Below are 21005 nucleotides of genomic sequence, written 5' to 3'. Positions count from 1 at the left end.
ACACACACACACACACACACACACTTGATTTTAATCAAGACAATTTATACTGATTGTTGGCTCTAAATATTTGAGCAACCACCTTTGCTTATTAAAGAAAACTTCTACTATACAGACGGTTTGATATTGGTAGAAGCAGTGTGTGTGTGTGTGTGTGTGTGTTGTGTGAGCAATGTGCTGATACTGATGATTTATTTGAAAAGAAAACAAGCATCAGTGCATTTAACGACGTTTCTGAACGTTTGCCTTCACCGGAGACGTTTGCTGCTGGATGTAGAACAAACTACTGTGATATATTTTGTTATATTGTCATGTTCCTCTGATACAGTATTGGATTTCACTACAAACACAAATAAAAGTGACCTTCAGCACACAAAAATCGCTTTCATTTCATCTCTTTTTGAAGCAACTTGCATGATGACAATCGCTTCATAAAATGCAAAACAAAAATGAAAAAAAGTGTAAATTACAAATATGAATAGACTTTTATTTCAGTATATCTGTTCTTCAAGATTCAAAAACAATCCCAGAATACAGTCACCTATAACAACATCCACTTCATCCACACAGACGAACGAGATCACACTCACACTGCTGGCTCTTCAGACGAGGAGTCACACACATGATACAGTGGGGTCTGTTGAACGCATGACTGTAAATGAATCTTGTGTTTTTGGAGGAAGGAAGATGCAGAATGGGCAATTCTACTGTATAGAACAGGTGTTTATTTCATATTTAATTAAAAGCATTATTCTAAATCAACACTGAAAGCACTACAAAACAATCAACGTTTTCAAAAGATCTGTAACATTTTGGTCCTATAAAAAAAATTCACCTCTCAATTTCATATGGCACTTTGTACACTCCCGACATGTGCATACAGGACGTATCACAAATATGTAACTTAATACTCCATATGCATGAGTGAAATGAAAGGTCACAGCAGTCTAAAGCAGGTTTCCACATGAGATGAGCTCATGACAATCATCACAAGAGCTTACATTGGACTGTGATACAGGCCAGAAAAGAAACCTCTGTAAGGGACAAAGACGTACCTCAGGAAGCTTTTTAATGTTATCAATTAAAAATATATATATATATATATTGACCACAAGGACACCCAAATAATAATTTGATTTTATAAAGACAACAAACAGGCTTTTATAGTAATTTCACACACACACACACACACACACAAAGTAAAAAAAAATAAAAAATGGATATACCGGTATATTATCTGGCGAACATCTTTGCATCGCCCCAATCAGTTCTTTATACAGAATGAAAGTGATGATTGATTTCATTTCCATCCTTCCTTTCCAGAACATACTGGAAGGAACGTCAAATTGAGAGTATACACTTTCTTGTTTTGTTTTGCGGTTTGGTTCACAGAAGTTTTCTCTGGAGCCCAGGTTGTAAACTGTGGTCTCACAGTCGAGCTTTAATTTTCTGTTTTTAAAAATTGTTCTGTTGTTTTCTTGTCCTGCCTGCGGGACCCTAATAATAAATGCATTTTCTTTAACCCCCTCAATCTTTGAACACTGATGATGTCATGAGCATCACCGTCCACCGTGTTTTTTTTGCCATTATCAGCATAATTTGAAACGCTGAAGCGACTAATTTTTCTAAGAAAATCTGACATTTTGTACATACTGTAGGTGTCGTACCCTTTTTTTTTGTTGACCTAGAAAAGTACAGAATCAGAGAAACTTTGATATGTATATAACTGCATTTTACATGTGTAATATATATTCCACAATTATAAGAAATGTAAATAATAATGTTCCCTTCAAAACTTAAATTCCTGAATACAAGGGTTTCCCAGTAAAAATCTCCTGTTCACGGAAATTAGTAAAAAAAAACACGCAATATTTTCCTGCTTTTTGACATTTCATTTTATCAAAACTTTATGTTGTTCCCTGTGTCCTGACATTCAATATACACACACACATATATATATATATATATATATATATATAGGTATATATATATATGTGTGTGTGTGTGTGTGTGTGTGTACGTATACTGTATATATGTTTAATGCTAAGAGTAAAACACAGTACAAATCTAGGTTTAAATAATCAAAAAATGCTTCTTTATAGTTTGTTTGATTCATTTCTCCCTTAATGACAGCATGGTGATTCTGTACATCATGTTTGTTAGCTGCCAAATAAACTGGCGTAATGTCGCTGCTTCCCTTCATGACTGTGTCTGATGTGTGTGAACAGTAAGAGATGAGACTGACTCCGAGCGCCGCTGCAGGAGCCTGAGAGCCGAGGATTCAGGAGTGAGAGTGAGAAGATGAGGTCAGGCCAGCAAACGCAGAGGAAACGACAACGCTGCTCCCAACGACAGACCCAGAGCCAGAAAAAACGTCATCAACGCACCGGCCGTCTCGGCATCTTTAGGCTCCACAAGCCTGAGAAGAGAGAAACATCAGCATGTGACGTGTGCAGTGTGTTCTCAAAGGAACAGTTCACCCCAAATCAGAATCGATATATCTGTGGGTCCCTGAGTAGGGTTGGGAATGCATTATAATTTGTAAAATTGGGGCTTTATGGACAGTGTGTATACATGGTTATAAGTGTAACAGGTTGTAGTTTATTAATTTAGGGAAATAAACAAGTGTCTCAGCCCTCAAGGGACTATTTTGCCAAAAAGCAAAAGCAAAATGCCACTGATAGTGTAAAAAAAATATCAACTTTGAAGTACATGCTGATCGATGGACTTGCATTACTCTACATTACTTACTGCCTTCCAGCAACACTACATTCAGTGAAGGGAAAATAGGAAAAAACATCATCAGAGTTCATTTAAATGGAACTGGAAATGTTGAATTTTGACATTGGCAACCTTTAAATTAAGTTGACAGTAAGTAATAAACAGTATTGAGCATTGAGCAGTTGAGTATTGTGCATTTTTCTTTACCACTATTTTCTAAATACTTGTTTAATCATTTTAATGGAACAGGAACCACAACATTTCTAACGATTACCAACTGTAGACCTGAAGGTTTTTCTTTTTTTAAATCTGAACAGATTTGGAGAAATGTAGCATAGCATCAGTGTCTCATTAATGGATGCTCTGAAATGGATGGGTGCCGTCAGAATGAGAGTCCAAACAGCTGATAAAAACAACACAATTATCCACACCATTCCAGTCCATCAGTTTATGTCTTTAGAAGAGAAAAGCTGCACTCTCATTCTGACGGCACCCATTCACTGCAGAGCATCCATTGCTGAGACACTGATGCAATGCTAAATTTCTCCAAATCTGATGAAGAAACAAACTCATCTACATCGGATGACCCGAGGGTGAATACATTTTCAGCAAATGTACATTTTTGGGTCAACTTGGGTGATCATGTGACACTGAAGACTAGGTTAATGCTACTGAAAATTCAGCCTTGCATCACAGAAATAAATTACATTTGAAAATAAATTACAATAAAAAACAGTTATTTTAAATGTCAATAATATTTCACAATATTACAGTTTTTACTGCATTTTTGATCAAATAAATGCAGCCATGGAGAGCCTTTTTGTACACATTATGTGCTGAAACTCATGTACTCACTGTGGTGCGTAGGTCATGGACAGACACACAAAGTATCCGCTGGACACGGAGAAAAACAACATGATGGTAGCAAACACGATGTCATTGGAGAAGAGCACAGGCATGTAGTGTCTCTCCTGTACGTTACACATCATGAGCAGCGGGACGAAGACCACTCGACAGACCACCAGCAGCGGGAACAAGCGACTGTCTTTAGACGGCTACGGGAGACACACAACACACAGGAGAAGTTACATACTACATGAAAGCTCCACCACGAAACAAGAACCACATTATTAAACAAATAAAATGAAAAAAGAAAACATTTTCTCACAGGCTGTGGAAAAATGCCACTTTCTCCTTCATTCAGTAACAGAAATATATCTCAAAGTGCCATTAACATTCACTCAGGTATAGAAACATTTCTAAGAAAGCAACAAATATTCACGTCACACTGGTTCTGAACAACTTGAGTTTTTTTTATCTGCAGTTCTCTTGGTGGTGAACTGATGAAAGAATTAATGCTAAAATAATTCACTCACCCACTTTAATAATATCGTGACAGTTCTGCCAGTAAAGTCCATCACGTTAAACAAGAGAAAACAAAAAATAGGAATGAAGTATCGTTCTGAAAGAAAGAGCGAGATAATTTTTTTTTGCTGCACATCCTTATACATACAACAGTGAAAAGTGCTCAATCGTGCAAGGTTTTGAAAACACTTCTTTGGGTGTTATTCTTTAGAGATCCACCAGATGGTAGCATTTATCGTTTGATCAGGTTAAAAAAGCCAATAAGAAGTCAAATTAAGTAGAGATATGTTATGAAATGATTTAATCGATTGTTTTTGCCAGACCAGATAAAAACATGGTAAAAAAATATATATTTTCTGAACGTTGACAGTATTTTCTGAATTATGGAGTGAAAAAAGGAAAAAATCTTGTTTGATTTTGTTGACATATCGATGTTCAGAATATATATATATATATATATATTTTTTTTTCTGGAAATGTATGTAATATTAGATAATGCCTCAATTTAATATTTAACAAAACCTTCATAAAAATGTAATACAAAACAATTGTCTTAACGCATTGTGTGATTAATCAACTGGGTAAAGCATGGTGATATCTGTTCATTCATCTGTTGTGTCTTGTTTTAAATTCTCATTCTCAGATAAAACATTAGACAAAAAAAAAAAGAAACTATTAGCACTAAAGCTAAACAATAATTTTAAAAATAATTCATCTACCATTGATTTTAAATATTATAAATATTGTAAATTACATTGTAAATTATTGTAAATTATAAATATTTTCTTTAAGGGCTAGGGTTTTAATGAATAGGTAGTCATTGTAATTACAAATGTAATCAATATTTGTGTGTTTCATACCCCATTTTCCTCCATACACAGTTTTCACATCCACAATAACAGCAGGGAAAACTGACAGTGTAACTGTGAATACAAACGTCACACAAAACGCCATAAGCCAAATCTAGAGAAAGAGAAAGAGAGAGAGAGAGAGAGATGATGACAATAAGCCACTGTTATAACAGCCAAAACAGACCACAGGCTGTAATACAGGTTTAGACTGTATCAAAGTATAGCGTCTGCTCTCAAGAGTTATAATAATCTGCTGATCTGATCATTGATCATGGTTGTATTTCTCTAGTAGTGCTACTGAATCTTAGCACTACATTCGACACTATCGACCACAACATTCTTTTGAATTGACTAGAAAATTATGTCGGCATTAGTGGAATTGCATTGGCATGGATCAATTCTTATTTATCTGACTGTTGTCAATTCGTAGCAGTGAATTATAAGATATCACATCGATCAGTGGAGTATGGAGTACCTCAAGGCTCAGTACTAGGACTGTTGCTTTTCACACTTTACATGTTACCCTTAGGAGAAACCATCAGGAAAAATGGATTTCGCTTTCCCTGTTGATACTCAGCTCAATATCTCTTTGTGGCCAGACAAAACATACCTATTTGCAAACCTAACAGAATGCATAGCTGATATAAAAACAACTGGATAACCAGTAATTTCCAACTGCTAAATTCTGAGAAAACAGAGGTGTTAATTATCCGACTTAAAACCTCAACATGTAATAATCTAGTACACCAACACTTGATGGCTGCTCTGTTAATTCCTCATCATCAGTTAGGAACCTAGGTGTGCTATTTAATAGCAATCTTTCTTCTGAAAACCATGTTTCTAGCATGTTTACATCTAATCTAATATTAGTCGGTTTCATTCTCATTCCGAGGTCATCGCCAGATCCAGTTCGTATCCAGACCAGATGGTGTATGATATTTGATGTCATCACTGATTCAACTGGGAACTGTTTTCTATTGTCCTCCGCACTATTTTCTTGTTTGACACTGTAAAGCTGCTTTGAAACAACCAGTATTGTATAAAGCGTTATATAAATAAAGGTGACTGTTATTGGTCAAATATAACGGCACCTTTTTGAAGACTTCCAGGATGGAGCTCTTCTGTGTTGACTTGTTTTCTGACTGCAGTGGGATGAAGGCCTGTCTGACCCCCTCCTCTTCGATCACACTGCTATCACCTTTATTAGGATTCCCGTTCGCCACAGAGCCAACAGACAGATCACTGGTCTTCTCACAGCCTTCAACATCACCTGGAGGGACAGAGTCACCTTAAAAATAAAATAAGTGTGCTTAATTGCATTGAATGTGCACTTGTAGTCAAATTGCAAATCATACAAGTATATTTAAACTAAAAAACATACTTGCAGATAATATAAAACAACATAATGAAATAAAAGGACACTTAAGTGACTTAAAAAGGGACATTTTCATGACTGTTTAACACACTTAAGCACACTTTTAAAACACTTAGCAAAAATATGTATAGTTAAAGGATTTTTTTCTTTCTTTTTTTTTTACTTAAAAACATTCTATATCATTGTTTTAATCATCTTTTATGTTTTAAAGTACAATTATTTGAATGTACTTGAATAACATAGTAAAGCACATACTTTATAATTATAATTTTAACCTTAGTTTGTTATTCAATATTATATATTTTGCATATTCTCACAAGTTAATTACCATCAACATCAGTTGATCAATAAGGTTTTACTTTAGAAGTATTTTCTGCTCACCAAGGCTACATTTGATCAAAGATACAGTAAAAACAGTATAATTGTGAAATATTATTACAATTTAAAATCTGTTTTTATCTGAATATCTGTTCAAATTTAATTTATTCCTGTGATCAAAGCTGGATTTTCAGGATTTAACACATTGTTGCTTTAAAAAAAATTCTGACCACAAACTTTCGAATGGTGGAGTATGTTGTTACAGAATATTTCCTTTTTAAATAAATACTGTTCTTTATAACTTTTATTTTGATGAAGTTTCAGCTTTGCCTCCATAGACATAAATATTTTTTTTAAGTCTCAAAAGAGTTTGAAAAATAATGACATTAAAGTATATTTTAGAATAATATATCAAAGTATTAATGACATTGCAAATAAAGATGTACTTAAGTTGGTCAAAAATACTTAAGTTCAGCTAGCTAACTGCATTTAATATACATTTAAATTGTAATACATTATTATTCAATTGCAATTAACATGAACTGAATGTAATGTTTTCGACACTTAATTGCATCTCAAATATGCTAACATGTACTTCTTTTTCACATGTAAATGAGTCTATATTGCTTTTAACTGGTGGCATGGCAGTCCACTATCTGTGAGTTTATAGACTGTAAGTTCACCTGTAGGCAGCAGCCGGCTGGACGTCTCAAGCTCGTAACTCTTGCTTTTGCGGTCCAGGTAAAACCTAGCAAACTCCTGCACACACACACACTCCAGAGATCAGTCTCAGATTCAGATGACTAAGAAACCGCACAGATGTGACAGGATTACATCTAAACACACACTCACTGACCAGTTTTGGGAGCAGCATGTAACTGAAGAGTGTGACTAGGGTCCCGACACACGGAGTGATGAAATAACCCAGAGCTGCAGACTCACTATCAGCTTCACCTGTCACACACACACACACACACACACACAGTGAACAGATCTATACAGAACTTCGTGAGAGGTTACTCACATCCTAAATATAAAAAAAAAAGAAACGAAATAACTAAAATGATAGTAAAATAGCACAGAGTCTCACTTGCGATGGCGAAGATCATTGCAAGAGCTGCAAATGTCCCACCGAGCCCCTGTCCGCTCATAAAGATGGCACTGTACCTCTGCGGCAACAATCCCACCAAACCAAACAGACTTCCCTGTAACACGGCCCCGAACGCTGAGAGACACACAGACATAAATACCATGAGCACACAAAACACTAATCACCATGGGGGTGATCTACATTAAACAATATTTTTATGCATGTCAGTAATTCTGCATTCATTCTGAAACCGTTTAAAAGGGTGTTTTCAGTGAGATAATTTTGGAGTTGGTTCGATTTTTTTGTGTTTTTGAATGGTCTCTTCTGCTCACCAGGGCTGCATCTAATTGATCAAAAATACAGTAAAAACAGTAAAATTGTGAAATATTATTTCAATTTAAAATAATGGTTTTCTATGTGAGTATATAGTAAAATGTAATTTATTTCTGTGATCAAAGCTGTATTTTCAGCATCATTCCTCCAGTCTTCAGTGTCACATGATCTTCAGAAATCATTCTAATATGAGGATTTGCTGCTCAAGAAACATTTACTGATTATTATCCATGTTAGAAACAACATATTTGTGAAAAATGCGACACATCAATTTTTGGGGGATTCTTTGATGAATAAAAGTCAAAAAGAACAGTATTTATTTGAAATAGAAATATTTTATAACATTGTCTTTACTGTTACTTTTGATCAATGCAATGCATTCTTGAACACATACCGTATACTATATGCATATGAGTGTTGCTAAACAATGCTGAGGTTTCTCTTGACACTAACAATTAATGAACCAGACAGTGGCCATGGTGACGGAGAAGAAGCGGTCCTCCTCCATCGAGATCTTCACCAGAACAGCAGTGAGGACGAAGAGGATGAGGATGAAGACCAGACTGCCTGCTATCCTCACCTTCTCTGAGATCCTGAAACACAAATGATCGGGTACATGTTGCAAATGTTAATGTAGAATTCATAGCTATGTGTCAAGTCCACGTGGTTTTTGTGCACCAGGAAAAAAAAAGAAAACAAAAAAAGCACAGTTCTCACCAATCATAGAGAAAAGAGTTGAGGAAAGTGAACAGCAGCAAAGGCAGCTGGGACAGCAGAGTCATCCAGTTATCAAAATAATACTCCTTCCTGGTGGTTATTGTTCCATTACTCCATTCAGACGTGTTGAGTCTGTTGTTGAAATACTGTAAGAACCAAATATGATTTAGAAGCAATAAACAAGCCATTTTAACACTACATTTTAATCAAACGCAACATTATGGGAAGGAAAAATCAATACTAGTGGTCAACTGACTGATTTCGGTTTTTATTGATCGTCGATACAGATGACCTATCAAGTAGGGTGTCCTATATACATATATATACATATATATATATATATATATAAATGTGAATAATTAAATATGTGAAGTTTATAAAACAGAGAGTTCCGGTCCTTGATTCTGATTGGCTGAGCCACGTTCAGAGCTGCTGTAAATTACTCTACAAACATACAGCTTTGTTTACTTCTGTGTGTTGCTCGGCAACCACTTTGTTGGAACCACAACTGTTTGAGGAACTCCATTGTTTGGCGGAAGAATACTGTTTTTATTAATATCATTAGACTTTATTTGCTGTGTTTTATTCTGTGAAACCTTGCTATATATATGGAATAAACATTTTATAAAAGCAATAATCCTCATGAAGCAGTGGTTTACAGTAAAATTATAACAGCGAGGGGGTTTTCTTTTTATTGCTTTATTCTAATTGTATTTTGTTTTGTGATTTAAACTTAAATGCATCTCAAATAAGACTATTCTACTAACTATCATTCATAAAAGTGAACTGTAACTGTAATAATATTACGCCTGTATAGTGAGTGCGAGAATGGAAGATAAAACTCTATTCTAATCAGTTTAATTAGCCAACTACTATAGCAAACTAATTAGTGAACTTATTGGAGAATTCGGATCGAAACAAGATCAATAAAGGGCTTGGGGAAATTCTCTCAGCTTAAAGTGCCTGTAAAAATAGAAACAACTGTGGTGTTCCAGAAACATGTTCTGAGAACATCGTGTGTTATTCCCATATGACCAGCGCTGGGTTTAACTCCCATATTTGGAATGTTTTCCACATTCCGTTACCATAGATGCCGTCATGAAGAAGTTCCATGGCAACAGCGTTCCCAGGCCAAGGATGAAGAATATGATCCCGACGAAGAAGCCACTACAGATAAGAGAGAGAAGAGCAGTCAACAGACTGTTCATGTGAAACCATGACATTTTAGATTTAATTTCTTATGTCTTTTTTTTCTTCAGGAATATACGAGTAAAAGCAGGGAACTGAGTATGTATCCACACTATTTTCTTATCAAAAAAATATTTTAATTATCCATACTCTTATGAGTCAAACTACAACAATAAAACAGTATTATTATTAATGCTATTAATTATTATTATTATTATTATTATTATTAGAATATATTTTTTTAATTTATATAAAAATACACACAGCCCATCTATGGCTGTACTTATATGAACTATATATATATATATATATATATATATATATATATACACACACATTAGGGGTGTAACGGTACGTGTATTTGCACACAAACATATTAAGTGGCGGAAGTCTCCGCGTTCAGTGCAAATCCCGCCCTGCAGCTGACTCTAAAGTTTTGAAAAGGCATCACGCGAGTGTGAACATCACTACAACTAGGAAAAAAACGACCGTAATTCAAACGCAGCTCCCGTCGGCATTTAAACAGACCTTTGCTCTTAATTCCGATCGGTCCAATGCTATAACGAAATCTGAGGAGGTCTAAAAACTGAAACTGTTGTTGCTGCACTTTACACTTTGGAAAAGTTATATATATATATATATTTATATATACTTTGCAGCAGTATTTTATTTCTTATTCCTTTTAACTTATATATATATATATATATATATATAAAAAGTGTTTAAAAAAAGTGTAAACAAATTGTTAAAAAAATTTATCGTAATAAACAATCTGCAGTTTAATGTTTGCATTTCTTTCCCTTACTGTACCGAAAATGAACCAAGACTTTAAAACCGAGGTACGCACCAAACCGTGATTTTTGTGTACCGTTACACCCCTAATACATTATATTATATATATATATATATATATATATATATATATATATATATATATATATATATATATATACACACACACACAACATTTTTTATTATTATTATTATTATTATTATTATTATTATATTTTAACATTTGTAATAGTTTTAGTTAACAATAGCAACACTGGTTACAGACTATTTACAAGCTGGTTACATTGTCATTTTTAATAAATCTTAGCTTAATTTACTCTGAGTTAATCTTTATAATTGACTCCTGACTGTCTATTGCCAAATTTAAGATGATTGCAAATTTTTAAGACTTTATTTTACATGATTTAAGCTTTTTTTATTTTGAAAAGTAAACTCAAGACTCTTTAAAGGCTTCAAAAGCCCCTACCTTTAAAAAAAATACATGAATTAATTAATAATGACAAAATGAATGACTCGAGGCAATGGCGGGAAGCTATTAGCTTGATTACAGGCTGTTCTGTTGACTCACTCTGTGCTTTCAGAGCAATTAAACTCAATCCACACCCTTGTTCAAAGTCACATATCATTGTGCTTCACTGCGATCACATCCATCCTTTAGTTTGAGACACTTCTGTGTTTTAAAGGTAAAAAATGAAATCCAGAATGAAGAACATACCGGTCTGCAGGAGCATCTTCTCTTGGGTTCATTTTGTACGGGTGGCAGCTGTTTGACAAACAAAACATCAAATCATTAAAACACAATTCTAGCTTTACATTAAATACATCACAAACAGCAGAAACATTGACCATCTCAAAGCTGCTACACTCATTTATAGTCTAGAAAAGAATGAGAAAAATACATTTTTACCTTTATTTACTCCAAATACAGAAAAGATCTAGAAAAGATCTAGATAACAGAAAAGATCTAGATAACACTGCAGTTCCTCCACAAAACAGCAAGACGCCTGGTACATGACTGCTTCTGCTACAACAGTTTAACTACACTAAACGTGAGTGTGCATGTGGACAAACATAGCATTCTGTGAGCAATGGGGAGCGGAGAGTAGGAGGAGCGTTCAAGTTACAGAGGGTTTACTCTCGCAATGGTGTTAAATAGGAACGAATGCAAAGATAAATAATAACAGACTACTATATATATTTTGTGATAATGAGCCTTCTTTAAAAGTGCACTTAAGTGTATTAAATGTGCACTTATGCACTGTTAAAGGCATATAAAAAAAATGTAATTGCAGATAACATGGTAAAAAAATAAAAGGCCACTTAAGTGACTTAACACACTTAAGTACGCTTTTAAAAGTGGCAAATTAAAAGTTTTATTTTAAATTACATTTTAAATCAGTTTTAATAAGATTTCACTGTGATTTAAAGAAGTTAAATTAGACGTGTTGAATAACTGAAGCACATGTTAAGTACATTTTTATTTGAACTTTTATTCAATATTACAATTAAAGTGAATTGTCACAAATTGCAACTTCATTACAAATGTGTAGTTGCAAATGTTTAAATACATGACCAAAAGGTTTCAACTGAAATTACATTAAAGTATGTTTTAGTTTACCATAAATGCTTGTCATATTTCAAAGATAGAATAATAAAATTGCAAATAAAGATGTATTTAAGTTCTGCTTAAATTATAATATATTTTTGTCTAAGTGCAATTAACATGCATTGAAGTGTCTAAAAACATTACATTCAGTTCACACTATATTTTTTGCAGTAAGTATGCTATGCTTTTTACACTTAAGTTTTTCAAAGAGTCAGGATTATTTCTTGAGAAAAAAAAAAATCGCTTAATCCATTCTTTATCTTCAATTTATTTCATCAGCTTCTTAAACATTTTAATTTTACTTACATTTCTCTTGGTTTAAACCACTAAATTATCTTAAGTACTGTATTCAGTTGTACTGTATTTTAGACTAGCTGTTTGAAGGCGCTACATTTTATAGATTTAACCGGCAACAACGAAACCTGTTACACAGCATTATTTCTATCAACAATATTTGAAGTTATTGCGTAACTGAGTTTTCTTGACTGTTGTGGTGTAAACTGCTAAGGAAACAATGCAAATCTGCTTAATTCACGTGAACTCATACTCATGACTCATTCACTACCACATCCTCCATTAGAAATATCACAAACGGTTTGATGTATTACGACAGAAGCCTGACTCAGATGTGTTTAATACTAAACAAGTACTGTATCTAACAGAAACTCTACTTAATGAATCCCCATAACAACACACCTAGAACACCTGAATCATGAAAAAGGAAACAACTCTATAATTTTGAAAAGCAATGAATGGGTACGTTAACATTTTTATGATATCAGAAACTGACTGGATCTTAAAAAGTTGTAGAAGTCTCTACATCATCTCCAACAGTTGGACGGAGATTAAATAAAAGGGTATGGTTACAAAAGAAGTGCACTTAACTGTATTGAACATGCACTTGTGTACTTAACTTTGCTGAATCTGTATATGGGGTACCTCAAATCTTAAAAGTATATATTTTTAAACTGTACTTGCAGATATGTAATATTAATTAAATATGTCCACTTCAATTACTTAGAGTGAGACACTTTCATGACTATTTCTTAACACACTTAAGTACACTTTTAAAAAGCGACATTTGTATGATGCCAAATTAAAAGTTTCTTTAAGATACATTTTAAATAATCTTTTATTAATCTTCCGTCCTTTATTTTGAGGTGTTGACTAAAATGTACTTTAAATGTGTTGCATAACATTAAAGATAATATAACTTAAATGTATGGAACTGCAACTTCATTATTACAAATATGTAATTACAACATTAAAATAAAAATTTCAATGGAAAAGACACTAAATAAATATATTATAGTTTACCATAAATGCTTGTCAGTATCTTCAGCAGTACTTTAACCATATTTGAAAGACAATAGAAACCCTTACAAAATTGCATGTAAAGATATACTTAAGTCCTACTTAATCGGGGCAAAAACACTCTAAAGTCCACCTAAACGCATTTCAAATTAATTGCAACTGAAACACATTTTCATTTAATTGCAGTTAACATGCAATAAAGAGTCCAAAAGCATTACATTCAGTATGCTTAAGCGTACTTTAACACCACGGGAAACTTGTATTCGTAAGACAATTAGCACCCAAGAGGGTTTTTTCCCCCAAATTTATTTCAGTTATGTGTGGAAAGACCCACATTTGAAAATCAAGCAGTTTGTTCCCAACAGCTCACAAATTATCTTCACAAGAGCCAAAGAAATGAAACACAAGGGTAACAGCATGTGAGTAGATAAATAGGGTCACTTTAGAGGGTAACACGAGGAAGGTAATGCTGGGAACTTAGGTGGCAGATATGCAGAGAATGTCAATGGATTAACTCTTTAGTGACTGGTCTAGTGCTTCCATTCAAAAGATCTGTTAGAGCTTCAGTAGGTTTCTCTCTGGATTGACTGCATTTAACAAAACATGTGGCGAAAGGGATTTTACATGATTGGATGGATAGGAAATATATTGAAGTAAAATCTAAAGTATTTCAAGATATCCATCCATTGACATTGAGCAATATCTCAATATTTATGAACTTTCTCTGTAATAGCCATTGATGCAGATTCAAAAATGTTTTAGTGCAAGAAATAATAAAAATGTAGTTAAAAAGCATCCTATTTTCAGCACTGTTTTTCACAAACTGAACACAAGGATGAATTATATTTCATTATCTATGCTGAAAAAAAAAATTATGGTAAACCTTGGGTGTTTTTTACTAAAACTTGGTCATTTTATTAACTGAAAAATTTTTCCACCGATAATGGCTAGTGCTTGATTTGCTTACTCAGGATCGTGTTCATTAAAACCTGGACTAGGGAAACTTTTACCTCTCATTTTTATTATCAATGTCATCATTTGAACGTTTATGTACTCAAAAAGTGTGTTATATGGTTGTTGTTTGTTGGTTTGCAGTATAAAACTTAAAGTGATTTCGGTGTGTAGTAGTACTTTTTCATACTCAAGACAAGGAAGGATCGCAAAACTAATCAGATTACATGCTCTTTAAGAAAAGTGCATTCAAATAATCTTGATATTCATGATGCTGCTTAATTTTATATCAGCCAACAAAACCTTCTTGAGTATAATGCAAACAATCTATGCCTCAAAATCAATCAATCTGAAAGATTTCTCCTTTTCTTTATTGTAGAGACCCTTATTTGTCATGGACCCATTTATATTCTGTCTGACGCTCTATTCCAGCATAAACAAACCTCACTGAACAGATTTAACACAAACACATCTCTCAATCTTCCTCTTGTCCACCCCTTCTTCAGAAACATCATCTGAATCTAAAGAGAGCACTGCTTCATTTACAACAGCCACTCCTTTCTGCCTGCTTCGAGACACCTTCAGTCATGTGGTCAATAACATTTTTGCATATTAAAATACAGAGATCATACGCACTAGTCAGTCAGTCAGGATATTAAAATTGTGGTTTACCAGAAGTCTCTCTTCTGCTTAAAATTCTTTAGTGATTATACATATACATAGGCCTATATATGATTCTTGAGATAAGGAACAAAACCGGTCCTACACACAAAACCCCTAAAGTACTTTAGATGTTCCTTAGATGATTCATAACTGAAGACTTCAAACTGTTATTGGGTGGAAAAAATTAAATTATGATGCTTTTAAAAACATCTAATGGAGTTGACACAAATTATTTTATTAAGTGTATAAATGTAAAAAAAAAAAAAAAAAAAATTCAGCAAAACCTGCTCCTTTCCATGGTTCATTAGCTGTGACTTTTCTCTACAAACATAAACATGTAGAAATAATGTATTTTTAAATAATAAAAACATGTTTTGTCCCTTATCTCAAGAATAAGCAAATACGTATACACACAAACACACACACACACACACACACACACACACACACACATATATATATATATATATATATATATATATATATATATATATATATATATATATATATATATATATATATATATATATATATATAAACACACACACACATATATAAAGATATAGAAATATTATAGAATTGTTAAAGACGAATCGAATGTAGAAAGCCGGTTTTCTTTTTTCTTTTTCTTTTTTACAAATACACAAATAAAAGATAAATAATAATAAAAATTAAAACAAATTAAGCTAGAGTGTTATTTCGTATTGCTTTCAGACAGAGATTTCTTTGACCGTCTGCGTGGCACAAAAGCTGCTCTGTTTCCTCTCCGCTGGGTGCTAATGCCATAAATTACTGGAATAAACACCAGCAAATTCAATTCACTGTGAGAGAAACAGAGCGCGACACACACACGGATGATGATGATGATGATGATGATGATGATGATTATTATTTCAGAACGCTTTGTCATCACAATCATTGAGTTCACGGCGATCAAGTTTGATATATAAACATATAAATGAAGGTCACTCGGAGGAAAGTCGTCGTTTCGTTTATCTACTCACCTGTAAACACGATCTTCTTGGTTATTCTCTCATTTCATCTGCTCCATCCACGCGCATAATATCCGCTAAACGTGCTCTATACGCATTCATTAGGATCCGCGTGTATCAGGAAGCATGCACCACATGGTCTCTGCTCAGGTTTTCTTCGGCAGCTGGCGAACCAGCAGCTTTTGGTGAATTACCGCTACCAGCCGGATTGGAGTCCGCATGCACCTGCGACTGCTCTAGCTGTCTTCTGCTGGAGGAATGAGCTTCAGACGCAAACAACCGTACTATGGAGACCGGGAGGTCACCTGTAGGCAGGCCCGTCGTCAAGCGGGGGCATTGGGGGGGGGCAGTGCCCCCCCAAATAACTTTTTGTGCCCCCCTAAATGTAACGCACAGAACAATTAACCAATCTGACATTATACGTTTGATATTGTATGTTATTGGTTTAGATCATTGCGACAATTGCTGTGTCCAAATTCAGGGTCTACATCCTTCGGAGGACTCATTTGAAGGATGTTACGTCACAGCGCCGCGACGAATGCTGTGTCCAAATTCAGGGTCTACATCCTTCGGAGGACTCATTTGAAGGATGTTACGTCACAGCGCCGCGACGAAGGCTGTCCAAATTCGTAGGATCCTTCAAATGCGGCCCACAAATGCGTCCTCCTTTTCCCCGAAATTCGAAGGATGGGTGTGGTGGATCCTTTCGCGTCCTACCTATCCCATAATTCTTTTCGGCAGGACGAAGCGAGCGGTAGCGGAGTGGGGGAGGAGTATTATTTTCGATGTTTTTTGATTCGCTAACGAGCTAGTTGTCTATAAGGCCAAGCTAAAAACAGGTTGCATGATACACGTTTTTCCATTATCATCATTTACACTGTGATGAAGATGAATTTCGTGTAAGATTCATAACGTTGTTCTGCATGTAAGAGTTTCCATGATGAAAGCATTGTTGACTCTGATGAGGACTACACTCCAGAGACAAGTACCGCATTGTCAGCTCGAGGACAGGTCCGGGGTCGAGGGCGAAGCAGAGGAGGTCGTGCAAGAGGCCGTGCAACTAGGGTCCGAGGAAGTAGACGCCGAGGAGGGGGTGGTCGAAGTGCAGGGCAAGGAGCACTTGAGTTCCCTCAGTTCTCGCCATCGCTGGAAAGCGATAGGGAAACTTTTACCTCTCATTTTTATTATCAATGTCATCATTTGAACGTTTATGTACTCAAAAAGTGTGCTATATGGTTGTTGTTTGTTGGTTTGCAGTATAAAACCTAAAGTGATTTCGGTGTGTAGTAGTACTTTTTCATACTCAAGACAAGGAAGGATCGCAAAACTAATCAGATTACATGCTCTTTAAGAAAAGTGCATTCAAATAATCTTGATATTCATGATGCTGCTTAATTTTATATCAGCCAACAAAACCTTCTTGAGTATAATGCAAACAATCTATGCCTCAAAATCAATCAATCTGAAAGATTTCTCCTTTTCTTTATTGTAGAGACCCTTATTTGTCATGGACCCATTTATATTCTGTCTGACGCTCTATTCCAGCATAAACAAACCTCACTGAACAGATTTAACACAAACACATCTCTCAATCTTCCTCTTGTCCACCCCTTCTTCAGAAACATCATCTGAATCTAAAGAGAGCACTGCTTCATTTACAACAGCCACTCCTTTCCGTCTGCTTCGAGGCACCTTCAGTCATGTGGTCAATAACATTTTTGCATATTAAAATACAGAGATCATACGCACTAGTCAGTCAGTCAGGATATTAAAATTGTGGTTTACCAGAAGTCTCTCCTCTGCTTAAAATTCTTTAGTGATTATACATATACATAGGCCTATATATGATTCTTGAGATAAGGAACAAAACCGGTCCTACACACAAAACCCCTAAAGTACTTTAGATGTTCCTTAGATGATTCATAACTGAAGACTTCAAACTGTTATTGGGTGGAAAAAAAATTAATTATGATGCTTTTAAAAACATCTAATGGAGTTGACACAAATTATTTTATTAAGTGTATAAATGTAAAAAAAAAAAAAAAAAATCAGCAAAACCTGCTCCTTTCCATGGTTCATTAGCTGTGACTTTTCTCTACAAACATAAACATGTAGAAATAATGTATTTTTAAATAATAAAAACATGTTTTGTCCCTTATCTCAAGAATAAGCAAATACGTATCCCTTACGAAAAATAACCATGGTTAAAGTTTTACTTTAACCATAGTAAAACTGTAGTAACCCATGGTTTTTTGGCGTGTTGACTACCATTTGTATAACCACAGATTTACTACAAATACCATGGTTAAACTATGGTTAATTTAGCAAAACCATGGTTAATTTTTGATTACCATGGTTTAACTATAGTAACCATGGTTTTTTGGTTTTATTTGTAGTAAAACCATGGTTAATTTTCATAAGGGCATACACACAAACACACACATATATATATATATATAAACACACACACACATATATAAAGATATAGAAATATTATAGAATTGTTAAAGACGAATCGAATGTAGAAAGCCGGTTTTCTTTTTTCTTTTTCTTTTTTACAAATACACAAATAAAAGATAAATAATAATAAAAATTAAAACAAATTAAGCTAGAGTGTTATTTCGTATTGCTTTCAGACAGAGACTTCTTTGACCGTCTGCGTGGCACAAAAGCTGCTCTGTTTCCTCTCCGCTGGGTGCTAATGCCATAAATTACTGGAATAAACACCAGCAAATTCAATTCACTGTGAGAGAAACAGAGCGCGACACACACACGGATGATGATGATGATGATGATGATTATTATTTCAGAACGCTTTGTCATCACAATCATTGAGTTCACGGCGATCAAGTTTGATATATAAACATATAAATGAAGGTCACTCGGAGGAAAGTCGTCGTTTCGTTTATCTACTCACTTGTAAACACGATCTTTTTGGTTATTCTCTCATTTCATCTGCTCCATCCACGCGCATAATATCCGCTAAACGTGCTCTATACGCATTTCATTAGGATCCGCGTGTATCAGGAAGCATGCACCACATGGTCTCTGCTCAGGTTTTCTTCGGCAGCTGGCGAACCAGCAGCTTGTGGTGAATTACCGCTACCAGCCGGATTGGAGTCCGCACGCACCTACGGCTGCTCTGACGGTCTTCTGCTGGAAGAATGAGCTTCAGACGCAAACAACCGTACTACGGAGCCCGGGAGGTCACCTGTAGAAGAAAAAAAATCTATGCGTGCGCACGGATTATGAATTTGTGGTCACGGATCATAGACTGTATAAAACATGGACGTAGTGTCCGTGACGTCACCCGTAGACTCCTGAAGTGTGTTTTTGACATTCACAGTAAAAAAAATGGACACAGCGACCCCATTGGATTCAACGGAGACAAGTGAAGTCATCTCGGTTACGTATGTAACTACGGTTCCCTGAATAGGGAACGAGATGCTGCGGTGATGTCACCGTATGGGAACACCCCTCGGTGTGACATATGTCTGAAGCCCTATACCATCCCGCTAATCCTATTGGCCAAATAGCGCTTGGCACCACCCCACGCATGTGTACACATCGTATACCTGGGTGTCGAGCGCTATTTCGCTTAGATTTCATGAACTGAAGAAGAAGAATACTATCAAGATATGGAACAGCCGGAACCACAGCATCTTGTTCCCTATTCAGGGAACAGTGGTTACATACGTAACCGAGATGTTCCCTTTCATGGGTCACTCCGATGCTGCGGTGACGTCACCGTATGGGAACCCTATACCATAACGCCTGACGTACCTGATAGCTGGGATCCAAGGAAGCATCTGCTCAAGCGGAGAGAACCCGGGAGCCAGGAGCCGTCCTCACATCCAGACTGTAAAACTTGATAAAAGTACGTGCTCAGTGAGGACCATCCTGCCACAGCACAGATATCATCCATAGAAGATCCACTGAGAAAAGCTTGTGAAGAAGCCACTGCTCTCGTGGAATGAGCTCTAATTCCTAAAGGCGAAGCAAGTCCTCGTGCCCCATAGGCTAAAGATATTGCCTCCACCAGCCAATGGGACATGCGTTGTTTTGTGACAGCATGGCCTTTATTTTTGTGTCCGAAACAGACAAACAGCTGGTCAGATTCATGCCATGGGGCTGTTCGATCAACATAAGTCTTGACCCCGCCTTTGCAGGGGGTAAAGCCTCCAAGACCACTTGTTGAAAGCGGAAAGGGTTAGAAGTGACCTTAAGGACATAATTAGGCCTGGGTCGCAGCAATACCTTCACAGAGCCTGGTGCAAATTCCATGCACGAGGGTGAAACAGAAAGAACCTGTAAATCCCCAACTCTCTTGAGGGAGGATAAAGCCACAAGAAGAACTGTCTTTAGAGTCAGGATTTTATCCGGTATAGTTTCCAAGGGCTCAAACGGATGCCCTGATAAACCTTGCAACACAATGGATAAATCCCATGAAGGAACTCGCACAGGGCGGAAAGGCCTCAGCCGCCGCGCACCCAGAGATGTATAAAGTACTAGAGAACCATACTTGAGTAAAAGTACAAGTGCTCTATCAAAAAAGTGACTTAAGTAGAAGTAGAAGTGCTCTTTAAGCACCACACTTAAGTAGAAGTACTAAAGTATTCAACATTTTTTGTACTTAAGTATTGCAAGTAGTCTATTTTAAAATTTACTACTCAAGTACTGAAAGTAAAAGTAGAAGTTTTGTGTTATGTAGCTATTAAAGAAAGTAGTC

General features: G+C 35.5%; 1 protein-coding gene across 4 annotated transcripts; it reads right to left on the bottom strand.

The window, feature by feature from the left end:
- Positions 1 to 701: 701 nt before the first annotated feature.
- Positions 702 to 19532, bottom strand: LOC113051737 (equilibrative nucleoside transporter 2). 4 transcript variants are annotated; one of them, XM_026215746.1, is made up of 13 exons: positions 16289 to 16473; positions 11466 to 11513; positions 9856 to 9937; positions 8771 to 8916; positions 8507 to 8646; positions 7721 to 7855; positions 7487 to 7584; positions 7314 to 7389; positions 6029 to 6225; positions 4947 to 5049; positions 4098 to 4183; positions 3577 to 3776; positions 702 to 2419 (listed from the first exon to the last, which is right to left on the bottom strand). In XM_026215746.1, the coding sequence occupies exons 2-13, from the start codon at positions 11495 to 11497 to the stop codon at positions 2308 to 2310; spliced, it is 1407 nt and encodes a 468-aa protein (XP_026071531.1). In that variant the 5' UTR covers positions 11498 to 11513; positions 16289 to 16473; the 3' UTR covers positions 702 to 2307. The 4 variants fall into 4 exon arrangements, with proteins under 4 accessions (XP_026071531.1, XP_026071529.1, XP_026071532.1 ...); XM_026215744.1 differs by lacking the exon at positions 16289 to 16473 and adding an exon at positions 19194 to 19532 and having other exon boundaries at positions 2226 to 2419; XM_026215747.1 differs by having other exon boundaries at positions 2226 to 2419; positions 6029 to 6207; positions 16289 to 16480.
- Between the last annotated feature and the right edge of the window lie 1473 nt (positions 19533 to 21005).

The sequence above is a fragment of the Carassius auratus genome, chromosome 32, assembly GCF_003368295.1.
Source record: "Carassius auratus strain Wakin chromosome 32, ASM336829v1, whole genome shotgun sequence".
In the NCBI taxonomy this organism is placed as follows: domain Eukaryota; kingdom Metazoa; phylum Chordata; class Actinopteri; order Cypriniformes; family Cyprinidae; genus Carassius; species Carassius auratus.
This window is presented reverse-complemented; position numbering and strand designations above follow the sequence as displayed.

Bases quoted from the DNA above. Each gene is read 5' to 3' on its own strand.
- LOC113051737 (XM_026215744.1), bottom strand. From the start codon at position 11,497: ATGAACCCAAGAGAAGATGCTCCTGCAGACCG. The intron at 8,647-8,770 runs GTGAGAACTGTG...TTTGTGTTTCAG, and splicing joins AACTCTTTTCTCTATGATTG to GATCTCAGAGAAGGTGAGGA. The intron at 7,585-7,720 runs GTGAGACTCTGT...TGTGTGTGACAG, and splicing joins AATGATCTTCGCCATCGCAA to GTGAAGCTGATAGTGAGTCT.